Raw genomic sequence first — 24261 nt, 5'->3', positions numbered from 1 at the left:
ACCAGGTAAACGATTACTTTCCTGTCCTTGCCTCTGTTGGGATGTAGCTCTTTCTCCACCCCTTAACTTACCCACAAGTTCTAATTTGTCTGGAATCTCACATACCTTTTAGGAAAAGAAATGCTACCACATCCAAAAGGTGTAAAGGTTCCCAGGATAACTTGATTGGGCAGGTCACTGAATATGTTGGTGTACATGCCACCCCAAGGGAGAGCTGAATAGCTTTGGCAGACAGCGAGGCGGCCAGAAGGATAGGTAAAATCCAGGTTAAGGAACTGATAATGATAAAAACCAATAACAATGGTAATAATTATTCTTATATGGAATGATGTTAACTCTTATCCTATTTAATTAGAAAAAAAATTATTTTAATGTTTATTTATTTTTGACAGAGAGAGAGACAGACAGACAGAGAATGAGTGGGAGGGACAGAGAGAGGAAGACACAGAGTCTGAAACAGGCTCCAGGCTCTGAGCTGTCAGCACAGAGCCTGACACAGGGCCTGAACTCACGGACAGTGAGATCATGACCTGAGCCGAAGTCGGGCGCTCAACCGACTGAGCCACCCAGGTGCCCCATATTTAATTTTTTTTCTAATCAACTATTTACAGATGAGCCGACAGAAGTCCAGAGGGGGTCACTCACCTTCCCATGGTCACTGAGTACAATAATGGTGGTGCCAGGCCATGCCGGGTTCCCTGACTCCCACTTGCATATTCTTCCCATACGTTCACATTACTTGCACCCTCATTTTTATTTACTTACTATTTATTTATTTATTAGCTTCAGGTGTAGAAGTTAATAATTCAACACTTACATACAACATCCAGTGCTCATCACAAGTGCCCTCCTTAATACCCATCACCCATTTAACCCATACCCCCTGCCCACCTCCCCTCTGTAAACATCAGTTTTTTACATGCTCATTTTAGTCCCAAACTCTTTGAAACCAGTCTTGTGGATAATAGCAAGAAAGTCTGGTCAGATTGGTTCTATTAATGGAAGAGTCACTGGAAAACAAAGTTGCCCATTGCTACCCAGTATGGCCTGACAGCATGCAGCAGGAGGACTGTGTCTCCCTGCCAACATCTGTGGACAGATGAGAGCAAAGGAGGGCTGAGGGATAATTATGGATATGTGAACAAGTTCACAAAACCCAGCTGCACCAACCTCTTGAGGTCTTTTTCATTTTGGATTTGCAGGAATTTATCACAAAGTCTCTTTTCTCTCTAAGCTAGATCCTCTTGATGCCCAATGCCCATGTGGTTCTCTCTACTAACCAGGAAAATGAAGGAGAACTCATTTTCTCAGAACCATGTGAGCTGTTGTAGCCTAACAGCTACAACCAGAGGTTCCCTTAAATAGAAGTAAGTCTTGCAAACTAGAGAACTTGCCCCAACCTCTTTCTTGCATTGACTTCTCTTGTCTCCAGCAGGAGGGAAAGTGGACCCTTGAGAGCAAAAGATTGAGGCAAGGCATCAGACTTCCTGTTCCAATACTCATGCGATTTTCTGTTGAAACAGAAATGCCCTACCTCTCGAGACATCCTTTCCATCATGCCCAGCCCCTTCCAACCTCCTTTCCTCTTGGGATTTCAAAAGGATATTAGGTCAAAGAGGAACAGTCTACCAGGGCATAATGGAACTTTTTCATCTCTGGATCAGCCTCTTTGACTGTTGGCATCTTAGGCTTCCTCTTCAGCAGCTCCAGCCAGAAACATTGGGAAACTTTGGGACTGTTGTCTACCTTCACCATGCCTTTAGGATCATTATAGTGGCGCAGGATAAGACATTTGTTGAATCCTTCTTTTTTAAGCTTTGCTTCTTCTGCTTTTCTGTTCAAAGAAAAAAATTCCAGAAGTAGTTAATTTCCTGATCTTATCAAGGGCTAGAGGCTGGGCAATGGCTGTTCTGGCCTCTGTGACCTCACCTTTACTGCCAGTCTAAGAGGCTTCCTTAGATCTGGACAGCTGGATTTTGAAATCTTTAGCTAAGTGTTTATTGAGTGCCTATCATTTGTAAACAGTTTTTGAGGACCTGCTGTGTGTGAAGCACTGGATCAGAAGCTGCAGAAAATGCAGGACTAGTAAGGAGTCCTCTCTCCCCACAGGAGCAACATGATTCAGCGTAGACCTTGGACGAGAACTGAGGTGAAACCTGGTGCTAACACTTGGGACTGTAAAAAAGTATGCAAAATACTAAACTCTGAGTCTTAGTTATTTTTCATCTGTAAAATGGGGGTAACAATGCCTCACAGAAATATAGGGAATCTCTGGTTAATTAATACGCACAGACCTCTAGGCATGGACCCCAGTATTTAGCATGCCTTCTAAATATACTAGTTGTTTTTGTTACAAGTTAGTGACACATACATACATACATGTTCATTAATAATAAGGTGGTAGAGGGGAAGAGTAGGTGAATATGAAACTACATATGTTCTGCATTTCAGACAGAGACCTTGAAATTAAGGTAGGCCCCTTGGAACAGTCATTTAACTATTCACAGATATTCACTAGGTATCTTCCACAGGCAAAATTCATACTTTCTTATGAGATAGGTGCTATTTATCCCCATTCTAAAAAGTCCCTGAATTTTGCAGCTGCATGGTAAAGCCAGGATGCAACATCATGTATATCAGCTCCAAACTCTCTACTTTCTTCACCTCATGAGACTGTTCCCATATTTCTGTCAGGAGCTACAGGAGTTGTGGGCATACTATAAAATGTAGACCAACCAGTTAGAGTGGGAGAGATCCAAAGCATAAGAGACTCTTAAAAACTGAGAACAAACTGAGGATTGATGGGGGGTGGGAGGAAGGGGAGGGTAGGTGATGGGTATTGAAGAGGGTATCTTTTGGGATGAGCACTGGGTGTTATATGGATACCAATTTGACAATAAATTTCATATATTAAAAAAAATAAAAATAAACAAACAAAAAATGTAGACTGACCAGGGCTTTGTATCTGAGGGTCAGCCAATGAAACAGAACGTCCTAGTTCTTGCCCAGCTTCCTGACCACAACCCACATGCACACACAGCTATGCACACACATATACACTCATGTGCACATACATACACATACATATGCACATATACTCGTGCACTCAAGCATGCCAGATTAGAGGTGTTGGCAACATGCCATTGGAAGAAGCCTCCAGAATCAGGCTGGAAGAGCAGAGACATTCTTGGCCCTCTAGGAGACCAACACCACCTGTTTAACATCCACATGGACTGGATGGCTTGCCTTTACTCCATGGTCCCAGCTACTAAAAGTGGGCTGCAGGGCCTCTGGGTTTAAGACATAATGCGGGGATGGAATTGGGTAGGTAGATCTATAACCAACAGTTGAAAATAACCAGAAGTGTCAGGATTCTAATTAGGGGAAATGGTAGCTACCTTTTCAGAGAAGAGTTAGGCATTTGGGCATTTCTAACATGGGTATATAGAGTGGAATGCAAAACAAACAAACAAACAAACAAACAAGCTTGAGCAACAGGGTAAAAAAAATATTTAAGGCTGCCCTCAGCAAGTCCCTTCAGATTCAGAATACATACAAACAGGAATCCTCAATGTTTCACATTCTAAGGTGCACTTGAAAAGTGCTAAAGTTGAGCTGGCATACCTCAATAAGGGTCTTGGAATGTTTAGAAGAATTGGTTTGTGTGCGTGTGTGTGTGTGTGTGTGTGTGTATGTATGTATGTATGCACATGTGACATTTATTGGTTGAGTGTGGGTTTTGGGGTGTAAAAGCTATGCTGAAAGAAAAATTTTTAAATGATTAAAACCCAGAAATTGGACAGGGTGCCTGGCTGGATAAATCAATAGAGCACCTGACTCTTGATCTTGGGGTCATGAGTTGGAGCCCCATGTTGTGTGTAGAGTTTACTTAAAAAATAAGTAATTAGACAAAACTGGAGGTATCACAATTCCAGATTACAAATTTTATTACAAAGCAGTAGTAATTAAAACAGTCTGGTACTGGCATAAAAAATAGATACATAGATCAATTGAATAGAATAGAAAGCCCAGAAATAAACCCACAATTATATGGTCAGTTAATCTCTGATGAAGAAGGAATGAATATAAAATGGGAAAAAGTCTCTTCAACAAATGGTGTTGGGAAAACTGGACAGCCATATGCAAAATAATGAAACTGATCATTTTCTTATACCATACAGAAAAATAAACTCAAACTGGATGAAAGACCTAAATGTGAGACCTGAAACCATAAAAATCCTTGAAGAAAGCACAGACAGTAATCTCTTTGACATCAACTGTAGCAACATTTTTCTAGTGTCTCCTGAGGCAAGAGAAATAAAAGCAAAAATAAACTATTGGGACTATATCAGAATAAAAAGCTTCTGCACAGCAAAGGAAACAATCAACAAAACTAAAAGACAACCCATGGAATGACAGAAGATATTTGCACATGACATATCTGATGAAGGGTTAGTATCCAAAATATATAAAGAACTGATATAACTCAATGTCCCAAAAACAAACAATCCAATTAAAAAATGGACAGAGGACCTGAAGAGATATTTTTCCAAAGAAGACATACAGGTGGCTAACAGACACAGAAAAGATCTCAACATCACTCCTCATCAGGAAAATGTAAATCAAAATTATAATGAGGTACCATTTCACACCTTTCAGAATGGCTAAAATCAAAAACACAAGAAATAACAAGTGTTGGCAAGGATGTGTAGAAAAAGGAAGCCTTGTGCACAGTTGGTGGGAATCCAAACTGGTACAGTCACTGTGGAAAACAGCATGGAGGTTCCTCAAAAAATTAAAAAAAATGCTGCCCTATGATCCAGTAATTTTACTACTGGGTATTCACCTCCAAAATACAAAAACGCTAATTCAAAGAAATACATGTAACCCTATGCAGCATTATCTACAATAGCCAAATTATGGAAGCGACCCTAGTGTTTATCGATAGATGAATGGATAAAGAAGTTGTGATATATACACACTGGAATATTATTCAGCCATAAAAAGAATGAAATTTGTTTGGCAACAACATGGATGGTGCTAGAGAGTATAAAGCTAATTGAAATAAATCAGTCAGAGAAAGACAATACTATATAATATCACTTATATGTGGAATTTAAGAAACACAACAAACCACCAAAGGAAAAAAAAGGGAGATAAAGACAAACCAAGAAGCAGACTCTTAACTATAGAGAACAAACTGATGGTTACCAGAGGGGAAGGGGGTGACAGGATATGGGAAATAGGGGATGGGGGGATAAGAGTACACTTACTCGATTTTGAAAAAAAAGTAATTGGAAATAATATAGCTGATTAATGAAAGGCGGGAGAGGTATATAGCCACACTGCTGTTGGCTTCGGGGGTATTGGGGGTGGGAGTCCCTAGCAATTAGCAAGGTTCACTGGCCCCTCTAAGAGAAACAGGAGCGGGCACTTCTCAGTAAGTTCTGTGGGGAAGGAACCAGACCCAGGAGGGTGGGCAAGGGCCAGATCTGCCACTCAAAAATGGAAATGCCTGATTAAAACAACTGGTTTCTTTTGACATTTGTTTCTTCTTTTGCTTTCCTCCTCCTCCTGCCACTCCTTCTTCTCTTTTTCACATTCTCATGAAAATGTATCCCATTGTCAAAAATGAGATGAGTAGGCAGAATTTTTGAGCAATGTGACAAAAAAAGGAGCCCTTATAAATTGCACTCTTCCCCACACCAGAACACACACACACCACTCCATTTATAAGCATCAAACGCTGGCAGGAATTCAGCCTAAGAGCACACATTTATAGACCAATTGGAAACCTGAGTCTAATTACCATTTACCAAGCTCACATCTGGGCTCTTTCATTCAACGCCTAGACATGATTCTATTTTTCTGTGAGTCTCTACAAATGGACCTTTTGGATTATTCTTAAGAAAGGTAAGTATGCCTCTAAAGTGTAAATACCTATAATCTTTGGGAGAAGAAAAGGCATGCTCCCCCTTCTTACTAGCAAGGCCAAAAACCAAGATACGACAAAGCTCTAGTGCAAAAAACTCCAATGCAAAATCTCCTACCTTATCTGAATGTTACATTATTCAAATACTCAGAGTCGGCAACTATAATTCAGGGAAGTTCCCCATAACTCTTCTTCTTTTTCTAACCCCTTTAAAAGTCCCTAGACAAAGAGTCTTGATTATTGTGTAAAGACCAATCAGTCTCTCTGCCAAAAAAAAGGCTGCCCTTCACTGTCTTTTCTCGAGGAATTGGCAATGGCAGTTTTGTTCTCCTCTTGCCTGAGAACCAGAAGTTGAACTCTGGATTCTCCAGCAGGTGATAATTAACACCAAATTGATTAGTTCAACAAAGGAGCCCTAATACTTGCATAAAAGGTTTCTTCAAAGTTTTGGGTGGCTGGTCATTCCCACGAAAAGTCATTGTTGGGCTTACAAAAGAGTTTTTCTCTAAGTCAGAAGTTACCCAATTATCCTAGCCCTCTGGTATCTGGACCACTCTAAGAGAGGCTGGAATAGAAAGGGAACTGCGTTTCAAATCATCTCAAATCAAATTTGCCTAAGAATCTAAGCTAAATTCAATATGGTGGGGACATTCACTGAATGTCAGAACTGAAGGATGCTTGGGCAATATCTAATTCCATTTTACAGATGAAGGAGCCAAAGTACAGAAAAGGGAATTGATACTTCCTAAATAATAGTTACTGTTTATTAAGCATTCATATATTCTACAGATTGTGCTAAGTTATTGAACTGGGTTATTTCATTTAATGCTTTCAATAACCCTATAAGGTAAATTCTAGTAGAACCTCCATTTTATATGAGGAAGATAAGGTTTTGAGAAGCAGAATAAGTGCCCCAAATACTATGGTTGGCAAATGGGAGCATAAGACTTCTGTGAACTTCAAAGCTTGAAGTTCTGCCCCTTTACAGACATAGCCTCTTGTAACACAGGTCACACAGCTAAGAAATGGCAGGGTCTGAGTTAGGAGTGAGTCTGGATTCCCAGTCTAATGCTTTTGTACCACCATACTCTAATAGTACATATGAATAAAATCAGAAGACTAGAACTCTACCAGCTACAGCCCAAAGATCTGATTCTCTGATTCAGGCCCAGACAAAAGGTCTAGGTAAACCCAGTGTGGAGGATGTGCTTTGCTGTAAGGAGTGTTTTGGGTTCTGGTCTGGGATGGGAGGGTTCACTACATTTGTCAGACCAGACTTCCTGTGCCAAGAAAAGAGAGTCTATTTCAAGTGTGCACCTGCCAACAGAGTTAGAGAAGATTCTTTCTTCTCTCATTTCCCTGAGTCTGACTTGATATAATGTTCTGTATTGAGCAAATGTGGTAGAAATTTGGTAGGGTACAAAGGCCAATAGTTATGATTTGCCAAAAATTGCATTTCATCCAACAAGCATTTTTTTTCAATCTACTTACTAATCACTCACACTGGGAACCAAGGGATGTTAAGATTTGGCTGATTTTCTTGCAGAAATGTTTTGTAATGCACATAATGTAAAGTTACATGTGTTCTTTTTGAAGCTTGGATTCTGTATATGATAAATCCCTTGGGAACAAATTTTCATTGTTAAAAACCCACTCCCTTGAGATAGTTTATTACTATGGGTAATGTGTAACAGAATCAGACTCATCCCTGGTGCTGTGTGCCAGCTAAATTCACCTCCTCCATCTACTCTGCCAAGCCATCTCTTCTTCAGTCTAAACTGACTTGTCTCAAGAAACCACTTCTGACAGTACTGGGTTATTATTAAAAAATGCTTTTAGCTTGCTTAGTGCTTTAGTGTCTACAAAGTACATTTATATACATATATATATATATAGTCACAACAACCTGCCGTAAGCAGAAGACCTGTTATTATCCCTAAATGACTAAAGAAGCAGAGGTTCAGGGAGTTCAAGTGACTTACACAAGATCCCACACCCATTGACTAATGAACCTAGATGTTTTGACTCCAGATTTTTTTCTTTCAATTTTTGCTTTAGTCTTTATTTTTTAGAGCAGTTTTAGGTTCACAGCAAAATTGAGTGGAAAATACAGGAGTTCTCATATACTCCCTACAAGTTTTTTTTTTTCTTTCGTTAAAATTTGCTGCCTGGTCCACATCACTTGAGGACTTATTTAAACTTGAAAAATTAATTGTAAGCTCACCTGGAAGAAGAAATTGGTAAAATTGGTTCAGATGTTTTTGATGTATAAAGAGTAATCATGGCACAAAAACAGTCACTGAGATCAACAGAACAGAATAGAGAACCCAAAAATGGACCCACAAACATATGGCCAACTAACCTTTGACAAAGCAGGAAAGAATATCCAATGGAATAAAGACAGTCTCTTCAGCAAGTGGTGTTGGGAAAACTGGACAGTGACATGCATAAAAATGAACGTGGACCTCTTTCTTACACACAAAAATAAACTCAAAATGGATGAAAGACCTCAATGCAAGACAGGAAGCCATCAAAATCCTTGAGGAGGAAGCAGGCAAAAACCTCTTTGACCTTGGGCACAGCAACTTCTTACTCAACATGTCTCTGGAGGCAAGGGAAACAAAAGCAAAACTGAACTATTGGGACCTCATCAAAATAAAAAGCTTCTGCACAGGGAAGGAAACAATCAGCAAAACTAAAAGGCAACCGATGGAATGGGAGAAGATATTTGCAAACAACATATCAGATAAAGGGTTAGTATCCAAAATCTATAAAGAACTTATCCAACTCAACACCCAAAAAACAAATAATCCAGTGAAGAAATGGGCAAAAGACATGAATAGACACTTCTCCAAAGAAGACATCCAGATGGCCAACCAACACATGAAAAAATGCTCCACATCTCTTATCACCAGGGAAATACAAATCAAAACCACAATGAGATACCACCTCACACCTGTCAGAATGGCTAACATTAACAACTCAGGCAATGACAGATGTTGGTGAGGATGTGGAGAAAGAGGATCTCTTTTGCATTGCTCGTGGGAATGCAAACTGGTGCAGCCACTCTGGAAAACAGTATGGAGGTTCCTCAAAAAATTAAAAATAGAACTACCCTATGACCCAGGAATTGCATTACTAGGTATTTATCCAAGGATACAGGTATGCTGTTTTGAAGGGGCACATGCACCCCAATGTTTATAGCAGTGCTATCAACAATAGCCAAAGTATGGAAAGAGCCCAAATGTCCATCAATGATGAATGGATAAAGAAAATGTGGTGTGTGTATACACACACACACACACACACACACACACACACACACACACACAATGAAGTATTACTCGGCAATCAAAAAGAATGAAATCTTGCCATTTGCAACTATGTGGATGGAACTGGAGGGTATTATGCTAAATGAAATTAGTCAGTCAGAGAAAGACAAATATCATATGACTTCACTCATATGAGGACTTTAAGAGACAAAACAGATGAACATAAGGGAAGGGAAGCAAAAATAATATAAAAACAGGGTGGGGGGGACAAAACATAAGAGACTCTTAAATATGGAGAACAAACAGAGGGTTACTTACTGGAGGGGTTGTGGGAGGGGGGATGGACTAAATGGGTAATGGCATTAAGAAATCTACTCCTGAAATCATTGTTGCACTATATGCTAACTAACTTGGATGTAAATTAAAAAAATAAATTAAATAAGAATACAAATTAAAAAAAAAAAGAAAGAGTAACCAGAGGAGGTTTGCTGTACCAGTAATTAAGATACAAATATCTAATATTTACCGAATGCCTAGTTGTACTAGGAAGCTTTACAACTGCCCTAAAAGGTAGCTACTATGATTACCTTCATTTTACAGATGAAGAAAATAAGGCAAAGGGAAATTAGTGACTTTTCCAAGGTCACATGCATGGATGGAGCTGGGATTTTAGACCAATCAATTTGACTTTAAGCCCTCTTTCTTAACACCATACTTGTTTCTCTCATATTATATAATCTGAATAATTAAAATAGCTGAAAACTCAGGTAGATCAATGAAATAGAACAGACAGCTCAGAAGAAGACTCTAATATATATAAGACTGAAGATTAATTTAAGCTGAGAACTCAAATCTGTGGATAACACAGACTGTATTCAATACCTGGCTCCAGAGAGATGATAGAGTGCTGTGGTTAGATGCACAGGCTTTGGTATCAAACAAATCTAAGAGTAAATAGCAGCTCACTCACTCCCTAGCTTTCTGACCTTGGCATAAAAGCAGTGACTTACTCATGGAGGCATGTAAATTGCTTCATGTGGTGTGTTACACAAAAGAAGCACTCAATAAACATTAGCTATTTTTATTAGCACTCAGTAAACACTAGCTGTCATTATTATTGGCATGGGAGAATTAAAGCTAGGATCTTCATACCATACACAATTTCCAGTAAGTGGAGAAAAAAGAAGTTAAAAATAGAGTAGGTCTATCTAATTTTAGCATGAGGAAAATTTTTCTAGTTATAAAAACAAGGGGAAAAATCTTAATACAAAATATTGATACTTGTACAATAATAAAAGTTAATTTAAATACTATGACTAGGTGTTTTAAAACAGTTGAAATATGATGTAAAATTAGATACTAAATTTACCAGTATACTGAATTTACTAATTTAAATTTAAAAATTCCTGGAGATTCAACCAATAAAGAGTAATTTCTAGTGAAACTAAGTTTAAAATTTTAAATACAATAATAATTGCAATTTTTAAAACAATTCACTAGAAATTACTCTATGGTGATTAAATCACCAGGAATTTTCAGCACAAGATCTAACAATTTAACATGACCACTGTGGCCTGAGCTCTGGGCTTGCTCTGCCTTTCCTAATCCTTAAAGGGTTTTAAAGAGAAAGACACCATTAAAGAGAATGAGTCAGATGATTGCAGGTCCTTCTTTCCCAGTCATTGCACAAGCTGCTCAATTCTCATCCAGAGCAGGAAAGTGGCAGTATTTCTTTTCTTAATGTTTATTTACTTTTGAGAAAGAGAGAGAGAGAGAGAGAGAGAGAGAGAGAGAGAGAGAGAGAGACAGCATGAGCAGGGAGGGGCAGAGAAAGAGATACAGAATCTGAAAGAGACCCCAGGCTCTCAGCTGTCAGCACAGAGCCTGATGTGGGGCTTGAACTCATGAACCATGAGATCATGACCTGAGCCAAAGTCGGACACTTACCACTGAGCCACCCAGGAGCCCCAGAGGCAGTATTTTAGAAAAATCTAATAAAGAATTTGACTTTACATTATAAAATCTCTCTTAATTTAGATTTATCAATAGTATTAAAATTTATTTGCTTCTGATCTAAACATTTCTCATTTTGCAATTTACCTTTTTGATGTAATTTTATTTTATTTTTTAAAGTTTATTATTATTTTTTAGTAATCTCTACACCCAACATAGGGCTCGAACTCATGACCTTGAGATCAAGAGTCACATACTCTTCCAACTGAGCCAGCCAGGTGCCTCTGTGTGTATGTAATTTTAAAGAAATGTTTTAAATACTAAGTATGTATCCCATTTAAAACATAACCCACAAAGCAATAGTAGTTATTTTCTCACCGAAGTCCAGGTGGGAACCTGGAGTGAAAATAAAGCATGGTTGAAACTGGGTGCACTTTGGAGTCAGATAGACCTGGGGTCACCCCTGGCTCTGCCTTTTTCTAGCTGTATGACTCTAAACAAATTGCCACATTTTGTGGCACTATTAGTGTCCTCCCCTGTAAAATGGAGATGATAATCCTCTCTCTCTCTCTCACTATCTCAGTTGTTCTAAGTAGTATAGATAATAAATGTAAAGCATCAGCTCCACTGTCTAGCCAGAGTAGAAATTTTGTCAATGCTTGCTGTGGTTACTATCACCTCCTAATTGTTTGATTCTTACCACCTCCTAATTGTTGATAGTTAACTTGCTGAAATGTTTAGTTTCCCATTTGAGGTACACGGGGACTAGTTTCATATTTCCTTGGAACAGTGCTTTCCCTATGGCTGGCGTTTCTTTCCCTGACTTCTTTTCTTCTCTCCCTCCTCTCCACTGTTTTCACACAGGATCCTGTGCTGGTCACCTGACAAGGCTGATTGACTGGTAAGTCGGGTAGCACAGACTGACTTATTTCCGTGAGTTACCAGGAAAAGAAGGGTTGTGTGTGCATGTATGTACATACTTTTTTCACATTACAAACACAACAAGCAAAGCAATAGAGTGACTTGCCCAGGGTCCCACAGGCTCTGCGTCTCTTCTTGCCTATCTACGCATCACACGCCTCATAAAAGTATATGATTCTAAAGATTTCAGAGGGCTCCCTACATTTGAATTATGGCTTCTTGTAGTCTCTTCACAGCAGTATTGAGGATTGTCTTCCATTTCAGAATTTCCAATTTTGAGTGAGGATGTTGAAAGATCCAGCCTTAAAACAACAACAACACACATAGTAACTCAAAATGGCTATTTAAAAATTTATCTCCACGTCAGTACTCACTAGATAAATCCTGCTCAGCTATCAGTCTACCCAAGCCTACTTGAAAAAGGAACCAAAATCCATTCATATTAAAGTGTAAGCAATTAGCTTAAGAATTACCTCTTCTCAGGAGATTTTAACTAAAATGGGATCAAAGCTTTAACCCCAAGGAATTAAATCCCTATGATGACATCTGAGGAAGTAGAGGCCTTTTAAAAATGCCTACATACCCGTAAGACCTACAGATCAGATTCTTCAGCATTCCCCAGTCCCGGGACAGAATCCCATCTCTCAAGAGAGAATATTTTATTGGTAGTCAGTAGACGTGGGTTCTGTTCCTGAGTCTTCTCTGTGGACTCTGGAGGAAAAGAAGCACTTTCTTTCTAGGCAAGGAGCATGTGACTCTAGGGGCAGTGACCATCTCCTTATCTTCACTGTGTGAACAAGCCTAACCATAGAAATCTGCCAAGCAGGGATGGACAGAGAAGAATCCCTGCAAGTGTTGAGTCATACATCCTGCCTTGGACCTTTGCTCCTGTGGTTCTTCCTTTAATCTTGTGAGTTACCCCCAATACACGAGCACAGGATTCTCCTGTAGCTGAAGCTAGTGTGAGTTGGGTTCTTGTCACCTACAGCTTAAAGATTCCTGACTAACATAATCAATCACATTCAGGTTCATCATCACTGGATCAAGAGAACCATCCTTACCTCAGATTGGAAAGGCTGAACAAATTCTATCCTCATTTCCTTAGGGTTAGATAATGCACTGTTGCCAGCCTCCCACTGTGGGATTTCAGTCCTGCCTTTTAATGACTAAAGGCTGGCTCCTTGCTCACAGACTATCTGCTTGTCATTCAGTTTCCTGCTGAGGGATTTCCTGTCACTGACTTTACCTACCTATTTGGACTCCTGGGCATTTTCATGCAGAACTCTCTGGATACCTTATAATTTACTTCATTCCTATTTGCTGTTTTGCCCTACTTACTGTGCTTATTCTTAGCATATGCGTATTTCCTCAACATCTATCCCTCTTCAGTGAGACAGTTCCAGTCCTAACTTGATTCCTAAATACATCAAATTCAGAAGCATATGTAGGGAATGGGGAAGTATGGGAGGGACACTGGACTCCTAAAAGCATATTCCCTAAAAGCAGAAACTTCAACAGGTCTTAAAGTTCTTAGATTATGATGAAAAGATTATGAGAAGCAAATCTATGAGACCCATGGCAGTCAGCCCCAACTCCTACTCACTCCGAGCCACACAGCTATATTATGTCTGTATTTCAAGGGATGACGAGGTTCCCTTTTCCTAACAACCTATATCTTATCCCTTTTATAACCTCATAAAGGGATCATCTGTATTCTTCCTAGATTTGTGTAACCATAATCTTCCTTGGGAAGTCTCCTTTATAACACTTAAACAATTTAAGAACCAATTTTTGCCTTTTAACCCAGAAGGTTTGGTTCCTAGTCCAAGTTAGTATGTTTTTGTGATGGAAGGCCCTGGGTGCTCTTCTGGGGGGACAGGCATGTCATTGTTCCTGAAGCTAGTTTCTCAGAACCATGAAGAAAAAACTCCTAAGATACAAGAGTGGAGAAATCAGGGAAGGCTGGGGGTGGGGTGGGGGTGGGGGCTGCATTTGAAAACTTTTTGACTTGGAATCCATGAACTTAAATATCTGTCTTTGACTGAGGTTATACTATGAGGATGACTGAGAGAGTTTTCAAATTCAGGGAATGTAAGTGATTCTCTGCTTGCTCATTAGAGTCGACCCTAATTTGGGTGGGTAAAGGGATCTTACCATTTTCTAAACAGATCTTGGATAACAGGGAGAAGTGGATGACAACAGGTAAATGGCTATCCTGCGGGATCTGTGAATACTGGTTTTGTTTGACAAGAGCTAGGAAAAAAGGAAAGAGGAAGAAGATGAGAGGGCAGAGGGGAAAGAGAAGAGAAAGTGAATATTTTGCTAAATCATCATCAACACAAAAAACAGTTGTCAATATTTTAATATTCTTATGAGGGCATTAGCAAAATTTTCCATAAGTACCCATAGTGACTCATGAAATATTTTAATTTACTCTAGAAATGAAACTGTTTTTTAAAATTAAATATCTTTGCATAACTTCTTGATTTACTAAAAGATTGTGTTTATGCTTTTGTTCTAAGAGTTGCCCTGTCACATGAGAACCACTAAAAAAAATTCATGTTTTACTTTCATTTATTTTTTTAGCAATGGGATAATAGTTAGCAGCCTGTTCTGGTTAAAAAAAAAAAAAAAGGCTACATGGACACAAAGCCTCTCTGTATCATTAAGTTTTGTGCTAAAATGTAAACCTAATTCATTTTTTTTTTTTAAGTTTATTTATTTACTTTGAGAGAGAGAGAGAGAGTGATCTGGGGAGGGGCAGAGAGAGAGAGAGAGAGAGAGAGAGAATCCCAAGCAGGCTCCCCACTGCCATTGTGGAGCCCGGTGCAGGGCTCGAACTCACAAACCATGGGATCATGACCTGGGCCAAAATCTAAAGTTAGACACTTAACGGACTGAGCCACCCAGGCACCTCAAAATGTAAATTAAGACAAGAAATTCTATTAGTGTATGAAGTGGAATGAAGTCATCTTATAAAATAAAATTAGAGGGGCGCCTGGGTGGCGCAGTCGGTTAAGCGTCCGACTTCAGCCAGGTCACGATCTCGCGGTCCGTGAGTTCGGGCTCTGGGCTGATGGCTCAGAGCCTGGAGCCTGTTTCCGATTCTCTGTCTCCCTCTTTGTCTGACCCTCCCCCGTTCATGCTCTGTCTCTCCCTGTCCCAAAAATAAATAAACGTTGAAAAAAAAATTAAAAAAAAATAAAATAAAATTAGATCTTAAAATCTATCTAAAAATAAAATATTTAGGGATATTTTGAAAAGAAAGTAAAACTCATGGTAGCTTCTTAAACTTTATATATGAATTGGGAAGTCCTTATTTCCAGGAATCCATACAAATAGTCTGCATCTAAAATTTAAAAAAATAAAAATTAAAGTAAAGTAAAGTAAAAAGATGAGAAAATTACAATGATAAAAGTAAAAGAAATAAGGGTACAAGTAAGAATATGCACAATAACTATGGCTAATATTTATTAAGCACTTACCATATGCCAGGCACTATGCTAAGCACATTACATGCATTATAAATTAGTTTATTTCTTTCAACAAAATTCTACAATTAATCATCCTCATTTTACAGAGGAGGAATTCAGGTAAGTCTAGAATAAGAGCTAGAAAATTTGCTAGTACTTGTTCTAAGTTCCTAGTGATGTTGATGCACTGGTTCCGGAACCGCACTTTGAAAACTGCTACAGAGCATTCCAATCTTTTTATTAACAGCAATCACTTGTTCTTAAAGAGTGAAAATTGTATTGCTAGAATTATCTTGCTCAAGGCAAATGCATTAGGCTTCATGAACCATCAGGAACCTGTAATAATACCTATATACCAAAGGGTTACTCTGAGGATAATATGAGATAATGGAAATAATAATAATAAAATAACAGGGGTGCCTGGGTGGCTCAGTCAGTTAAGCATCTGACTTTGGCTCAGGTCATGATCTCATGGTTCATGAGGTCAAGCCCTGCATTGGGCTCTCTGCCGTCAGAGCAGAGCCTGTTTGGGATTCTCTCTCTCTCTCTCTCTCTCTCAAAATAAATAAACATTAAAAAAATAATAAGATAACAAATACATAAGTAGTGTCTACCACTGGGTGATGAATGGAAGTGTTTAACCAGTATATTGCACACCTGAAACTAACATGACACTGTATGTTAACTGGAATTTAAATAAAAACTTAAAAAAAAAAGTAGTATCTACTATATCTAGATACTTTTCCAAGTGTTTTAGTGTTAACTTATTTAATATTCAGAACCACCCTGGAAAGAGATATGGTTTTTAGTACGATGTTACAGATAATGAAACTGAGACAAAGAGGGGTTATGAAGTGTGTTCATAATTATATGAGCTCAAAGTTATATAAGCAGTAATGCAATAGCCAGGATTTGGACCCAGGAATCCTAAAAGCAAAGGCTTAATCACTACACTAGTTTACTTCTCTATCTCAGAGGGGTCATTGTAGAGATAGCAACCACTACTATTTATTCTCATTGTCAAAATCATTATCACTATTACAATAGCAGAATGAGAATTAGGGATAAGACAGCAGAAAGGCTACTATATTGGGAGTTAGAAGACCAGGGTTGGGATCACGGCTCAATCAGAAACTGTATGACTTTGGGCAAGTTACTCAGCCCTTTGGAATCTCAGTTTTCTTCTTAGTGAAACAGAAACCCTATTAGCTGCCTGACAGGGATATCTGGACAACTAAATTAGATAATAGCTAGAAAGATCCCTATGATCTATAAAATGTTATAATCGAATATGATTTTAATATTTAAAATATCAGCTCTTTTGCTATGTTGAAACTTGCTTGTATATATCAACACAATAGAAGCTAAAGTGAGAAATCTTAAAAGTACTGAAAATAAAGCTTCACTCTGGGGGTAAAAGTGGGGTCTACCTGTACTCTCCAGAATGTAGTGCTAAGCTCTGGTGAGGTTCTTCATCCTTTTTACATTGCATGTTTGTGCCAGTCACTCATATCTCCCTATTAAGTTTTCTGAAATTATTATCAGCAAAAATTTCAGACCTCTAAGATTTTATTATTATTTTTAACATTCTTGGGTTTGGTACTTGCAAATGTTTTCAGCATCTGACAAGAGCATCAATGTCTTGGAATTAAATAGGTAACTTCATCAAAAAAAATTTTTTTTAACATTTATTTTTGAGAGAGAGAGAGACAGAGAATGAGCAGGGGAGGGGCAGAGAGAGAGGGAGACACAGAATTGGAAGCAGGCTTCAGGCTCTGAGCGGTCAGCACATAGCCCAATGAGGGGCTCGAACCCATGAAGCATGAGATCATGACCTAGCCAAAGTCGGACGCCTAACCGACTGAGCTACCCAGGCACCCCAGTAACTTCATCTTAACAGTGAAAAATCTAGAGGCTAAGAACAGGCAAAGATCAGGTGGCAGGAGAGAGCAACATTCTGAGAGGACGATGGTCCCTCAGAAGTGAGGGAAGAAGAAAGCAGAATTGATTTCTCCAAGAGGCACATGACATGTCTAGAAGCCCCCCAAAATGTTTTAATTTTAGTTTCTTTTAAAGCAGAAGAAGAAACTGAATAAGACAATAATGAATAAATAATAGTGAGTCTAGCTGGATTAGATTTATCTTTGTAATAATGCAGTCATAAGATATAGTTTTTAATAACTTCTATGAAGTAAGGGACACAGTGAAGGGAAAAGCACCAGAGCCCACAAAAGCCCTAATTTGGCCCAGGGAGTGAGGGAACACAAATGTGATCGTAGGCAGAAAGGAACTGTGGAAGCAGCATCAACTCAAGTGTCTCTAAAATGGGCCATTTTGTAATATTTCACATATATATCATATTATCACAAGTTCCTGGTTTCAGGCTTACAGACTCAACTCTTCTCACTCTGAAATTAAATGCCCCCTGTGTATATATACCTGCCCTTTCACTCAGTTCCTTTTATTTACCGCCTTATAAGAAGGAAAGCTTCCTTTTTCACAGTTAGCTTAGTCCCCCATCTTGTTTTCTATTGTGATAAAGTATACATAATACAAAAATTTACCATTTAACCATTAAGATATTTTTATTGTGGTTAAATTTGCATAATGTAAAATTTACCATTTTAACCATTAAAATTTTTTTTTAATGTTTATTCATTTGTGAGAGACAGAGAGAGACAGAGCGTGAGTGGGGGAGGGGCAGAGAGAGAGGGAGATATAGAATCCAAAGCAGGCTCCAGGCTCCAAGTTGTCAGCATACAGCCCGACTTGGGGCTTGAACTCACAAATTGTGAGATCTTGACCTGAGATGAAGTCAGATGCTTAACCAACTGAGCCACCCTGGTGCCCCCCATTTTAACCATTCGTAAGTGTACAGTTTTGAAGCATTAAGTTCATTCAAGTTCATTTACATTGTTATACAATCATCACCACCACCATTCATCTTCAGAAAGCTTTCTTCTTCCTCAATTGAAATTCTATAACCATTTAACAGTAACTGCCTAACCTCCCTTCCTGCCAGCCCCTTGCAACTACCATGCTACTTTCTGTCTCTACGAATTTGATTACTTTAGGTATCTCATGTAAGTGGAGTCATGGTATATTTGTCCTTTTGTTCTGGCTTACTTCACTTAGTATAATGTCTTCAAGGTTCATCTACATTATAATGTGTATCAGAATTTCATTCCTTTTTAAGGCTGAATAACATTCCACTATATATATATACCATAATTTGTTTAACCATACACCTGTCTATGGACGTTTGAGTTGTTTCCACCTCTTGGCTATTGTAAATAATGCTGCTATAAACATTGGTATACAAACATCTGTTTGAGTCCCTGCTTCTAATCACCTCCAGTTGAAGATAACTTCTTCTAGGCCTCAAATTATTTTTTTTAGTTTATTTAGTTATTTGGAGAGAGACAGATTGGTAGAGAAAGAATCCCAAGCAGGTTCTGAGCTGTCAGCACAGAGTTTGATGCAGAGCTCGATCCGCAAACCATGAGATCATGACCTGAGCTGAAACCAAGTGGGGTGTTTAAACGACTGAGCCACCCAGGCACCCTTGGCCTCAAATTATTTTTAAAAACAATGTCTGACACAAGACAAAAATAATCATATTCACAAGGAATCAAGAGAACATGAATGAGAGCCAGCAGAAACAAAAGGAGGACCCCACAATAGATTCACATAAATATGCCCATCTGGGGGCGCCTGGGTGGCTCAGTCGGTTAAGCATCCGACTTCGGCTCAGGTCATGATCTCACAATCCGTGAGTTTGAGCCCCGCGTCGGGCTCTGTGCTGACAGCTCAGAGCCTGGAGCCTGCTTCACATTCTGTGTCTCCCTCTCTCTCTGACCCTTCCCTGCTCATGCTCTGTCTCTGTCTCAAAAATAAATAAACATTAAAAAAAATTTTTTTTGATAAATATGCCCATCTGATTTGTGAGAAAGATACAAAAGCAATTCAATGGAGGAAAGACAGCATTTTCAACAATGATGCTGAAGCAACTGGACAACCATAGGCAAAAAAATGAACCTCAGTGTAGGTCTCACACTTTATACAAAAGGTAATGCCAAGTGGGTCATGGACTTAAATGTAAAATGTAAAACTAAAATGTAAAACTATAAAACTTTTAGGGAAAAAAATAGGAGAAAACCTTCAGGATTTAGGGGTAGGCAGAGAACTCTTAGCTTGATACCAAAAAAACTGTTCAAAAAAGATTTTTCAAAAGTTGGGCTTCATCAAAATTTAAAACTTTTTCTTTGCAAGGGACCCTATTAAAAAGATGAGAAGACAATGGGAGAAAATATTTGGAAAGCACATATACAACAAAGGACTAGTATCTAGAATATATAAAGAACTCTCAAAATTCAACAATTAAAAAAACAATCCAATTAGAAAATTAAGCAAAGACATGGGAGATATTTCACTGAAGAGGATATACAGATGACAAATATTCAATATCATTAGCCATTAGAGAAATGCAAATTAAAACTATAGTGAGATATTACTACACACCTACAAGAATGGCTAAAATAAAAAGTGGTGATAATACCCAAATGCTGGTGAGAATATGGAGAAATGGTATCACTCATACATTGCTGGTAGGAATGTAAAACAGTAGAGCCATGGAGTGCCCGGCTGGCTCAGTCAGAAGAACATGTGGTTCTTGATCCTGGGGTCGTGGGTTCAAGCCCCATGTTGGGTGTAGAGATTACTTAAATAAAACTTAGAAACAAAAACAAAAACAAAACAAAAAACCAGTACAGCCTCTCTGGAAAATAGTTTGAAAGTTTCATATAAAAGTAAACATGCAGTTGCCACATAGCCCAGCAATTGTACTTCTGGGCATTTATCAAAGAGGAATCTAAACTTATATTTACATAAATCCTATACCCAAATGTTTTAGCAGCTTTCATAATAGCTAAAAACTAAAAGAAAAAAACCCCAAACAAACAAACAAACAAACCCAAATACCTAGATGTCCTTCAAGGAAGGAATGGTTAAACAAACTGTAGTACATTCATACCATGGAATACTACTGGGCAATAAAAAGGAACAAGCTACTGATACATACTACTTGGATGTATCTCCAGAGAATTAAGCTTGCTGAAAAAAGGCAATCACCAAAAGTTATACATTGCATGATTCCATTTATATAACATCCTTGAAATGACAAAAATATAGAAATGTATAACACGTTGGTGGTTGTCAAGATTAAAGAGGGGGTGGAAGAAGGAGGGAAGTGGGTGTGGTTGCAGAAGGACTCCATGAATGATTTTGCCTTGATAGAAATGTTTTGAATCTTGACTGTATCAATGTCAATATCCTGGCTGTGATATTGTACTATAGTTTTGCAAGATGATGTCATATAGAGAAAGGGTAAGGGTATATGGTATCTCTCTGTATGTGGATCTACAATCATCTTAAAATAAAAAGTTAATTAAAAAAATTACATATGTGGCTAGCATCATATTTATTTTGGACCCTGCCACTGTAAAAGTATTTGTAGGATCCCTTAAGGCAGAGAGTTCATATCACATGAATGTAAAGTGTAACAGATGCTTACAATGAAAGCACTATAAATTTTTGTATCTTTCTCCTGACAGTCACTAACACTTATTAAAATTATTAACACAAACCAATATATATCACTAATATAATGTTTTGTCAACATCTCACTCACTTGCTATTTTTATTCATTTTTTTAAAATGTTTGTTTATTTTTGAGAGAGAGAGAGTGTGCGATAGTGAGTGCGCATGAGTGAGGGGGGAAAGGCAGAGAGAGAGGGACAGAGAGAATCCCAAGCAGGCTCCACACCCAGTGCAGAGCTCCACGTGGGGTTCAGTCTAACAAACCTGAGCTGAAATCAAGTCAGGCGATGAACTGACAGAGCCACCCGGGCGCCCCTTTATTCCTTTAAAAAAAAAAAAGAAACCTGGAGGATTATTTACAAATCTAATTAACTTCTACTCACCCAATGAAACAGAGTGGTCTTTTTTTGCTTTCACAAGATGATTTTCCTTATGATATTCCTCTTTTGCACAGGTGCTGATTTGGGTCATGTTTCTGGAATCTCTTTTTAAGGCATTGTTTTTCTTCAAATTTTTCGTTGCACACTTACAAACACCTTCAATAAGATCATGCCAGCTGTAATTCATAAGATTTACAATTCCCGCAGGGAAAGTAATTTTATACTCAGCATATTTCTGCAATATCTCCCCAAGTTCACTCAGTATTTCAGCAGCAATCAGTTTCTATTCTTCAAATAGATTCTTTTGCCGGTATATTTTGGTGAATCGAAGGTTAGATGAAAACTTGGAAACACCAGAAATTTGTGAGATCCCAGATGAATGGAATTCAACTTTCTTCTCACATTCAGATACTGTAGATAGTCTTGCTTCCTTTTGTTCTTTAGATACTGTACTGTTTGTATGACTGTAAAAAACATATGTAAGCCTTAAAAGATATTTTATTTTCTTTAACTCAGTAATTCAACTTCTGGAAATCCATCTTAAAATGTAATAAAAAGGATGTATAATATCTGTGAATAAAATTGCTAACTGTAACATTATTTGTTGATATTAGAAAAAATTGAAAAAAAAATAATGGCCCATAAGGATATAGCTAAGTAAATAGTGCCATGCTCATACAATGGGTAGCATGAAGAATTGTTTGGAAAATTGCTCTTAATAATTTGGGAAAATGCTTACATTATAATATTATATAAAGATTATACACGGTTATATATGTGGAATGATCTCAAATGTAAATGTATGCACCATATATCTGCTAGTACAGAAACTAAGCAAATATCCTCCAAAAAAGTAAATTGATTATGGGATTGTAGAAGTCATTTTTTTGCCTTCTTTTATACTTTATACTTTTCTAACTTTTCTACAATTAATATTTATTACATTTATGAACAGAAGATAAAAACCAGTATGTGTGTGTACTGCTTATTCATTACCTTAATAAAAGACAAGACAGAGGTCGTTTCTTCCAAAGAGCCTTCCCTGAATTTCTTAGGTTAGACTACAAACACGTTGTATGTTCCCTTAGCCTGTCCTACACACCCCATCAGATGTTACTACATTATACTGAAATTCCCAAGCAACAACAGAAACAGATCTGCAAAGGTCTAGATATCTCATATATTGGAATTTTCAGCCACAGTTTACAAAACAACTATGCATACCATGTTTAAAACTTGCAAGTGATCTACTCCTTTTGGTAATAGCATCTAGGTAATTCAAAGTAACCCTTTCTTGGAGACAACTAGAAAAGCTGGACCAAAAAAAAATTTTTTTTCTTAAAGGCTACAGAGAGCTAACAAGATAGTGAGGAGTTACTATCAGTATCTGGAAGAAGATTGAAATCCAAAGAGAAAAACCCCATATTTTCCCCCTTTGTGGAAGGTTAGAGGTATGGAAGGAAAATTTACCAATTCTATAAGATGCATCTGAGAGGCTTAAAGACTGGTCAGGACTTTTGATAGCTTTGTGGGGGCTAAGTGTTCAAAATTTGGAATCTAGGGCCTTCCATGGCAAGGTTATTGGTTGAGACTCGAAAGGCTGTGGCCTAGGAGTAAGGGTTTCCAGAAGTACAACTAGACCAGCACATTATAACACAGCTTCAAATTATCTCATTTCCTGACATTGAATTAAGGTGACCCCTAAGTGTTGCTATCCACAAACTCCTGACGGAAACAAATGTAAATCTCGTCCAGTAGAAGTTGACTTCATCCTAGCCCTCAAATAATTTTTTTAAAAGTTTTTTAAAAGTTTTTAGAAGTTTACTTTGAGAGAGAGAGAGAGAGAGAGCGCGCACGCGAGCTGGGGAGGGGCAGAGAGAGAGGGAGGGAGAATCCCAAGCAGGTTCAGCACTGTCAGTGCAGAGCCTGATGCAGGGCTTGAAATCACAAACCGTGAGAACATGACCTGAGCCAAAATCAAGAGTCAGAGGCTTAACTGAATGAGCCACCCAGACGCCCCCAAATTATTTTTAAAAATAGTTTTCAAATACAATATGTGACACAAAGTGTTTTAAAACACAAGATTTACAAGGAATCAAGAGAACGTGAATGACAGCCAGTAGAAACAGCAACTAATAAAATAGAACCATAGGGAGATATATAGTTTAACATAACTCTGCTTACGATGACTAAGGAAATTGAGAATGTTTGCAAAGAACTGAAAGCTACACACACACACACATACACACATGAGCATGTTTGAAAAAGAACCAGATAGAAATTATAAAGCTGAAAAATATCATAAGCCAAATTAAGAACTCAGTAGATGGGTTTAACAGCATATTAGACACAAAGCTGAAAAGAAAATTAGTTAAACGAAAGACAAGTCAGAAGAAAATCTTCACAATGAAGTATCGAAAGATAAAATTGAGCAGAAGTAAGATCATAAAATACCATCTGTTTATAGTCATCAAAATTTACTATTAATTTAAAAAATAAAAGGATAAAATGGAGGGGGATCCTGTTGGTAAATTAAAACATGTGTGTTATTTGACTCACCCCATGAATTTATATATATAGCACTAACCAACTCAGCCACTCAGGTGCCCCTCATATTGACTTCTAAAGATGTAGAGCTACACTGTATGTATACTAGTATTTCACGCTAATATCTATATTAATATGGAATGTATATAAAAGGGAACATACAATTCCATGGCCATTGCTATCGA

General features: G+C 38.0%; 1 protein-coding gene across 2 annotated transcripts in view; it reads right to left on the bottom strand.

The window, feature by feature from the left end:
• The window catches only part of LOC121040591 (uncharacterized protein C3orf20 homolog), a 130874-nt gene that overhangs the window by 85358 nt on the left and 21255 nt on the right, over positions 1-24261 (bottom strand). Inside the window, exons 5-9 of one of the 2 annotated variants that reach the window (XM_040491187.1) lie at positions 21533-21705; positions 14233-14331; positions 12281-12380; positions 1607-1834; positions 106-255 (exon numbers count right to left, since the gene is read on the bottom strand). In XM_040491187.1, coding sequence (XP_040347121.1) covers positions 106-255; positions 1607-1834; positions 12281-12380; positions 14233-14331; positions 21533-21705 — 750 coding nt within the window. Of the gene's footprint in view, positions 1-105; positions 256-1606; positions 1835-12280; positions 12381-14232; positions 14332-21532; positions 21994-24261 lie in introns of both variants that reach the window. The other variant, XM_040491188.1, reaches the window with a different exon arrangement.

Source organism: Herpailurus yagouaroundi, unplaced genomic scaffold, assembly GCF_014898765.1.
Source record: "Herpailurus yagouaroundi ecotype Mexico unplaced genomic scaffold, PumYag 182, whole genome shotgun sequence".
NCBI classification, from domain to species: Eukaryota; Metazoa; Chordata; class Mammalia; order Carnivora; family Felidae; genus Herpailurus; species Herpailurus yagouaroundi.
This window is presented reverse-complemented; position numbering and strand designations above follow the sequence as displayed.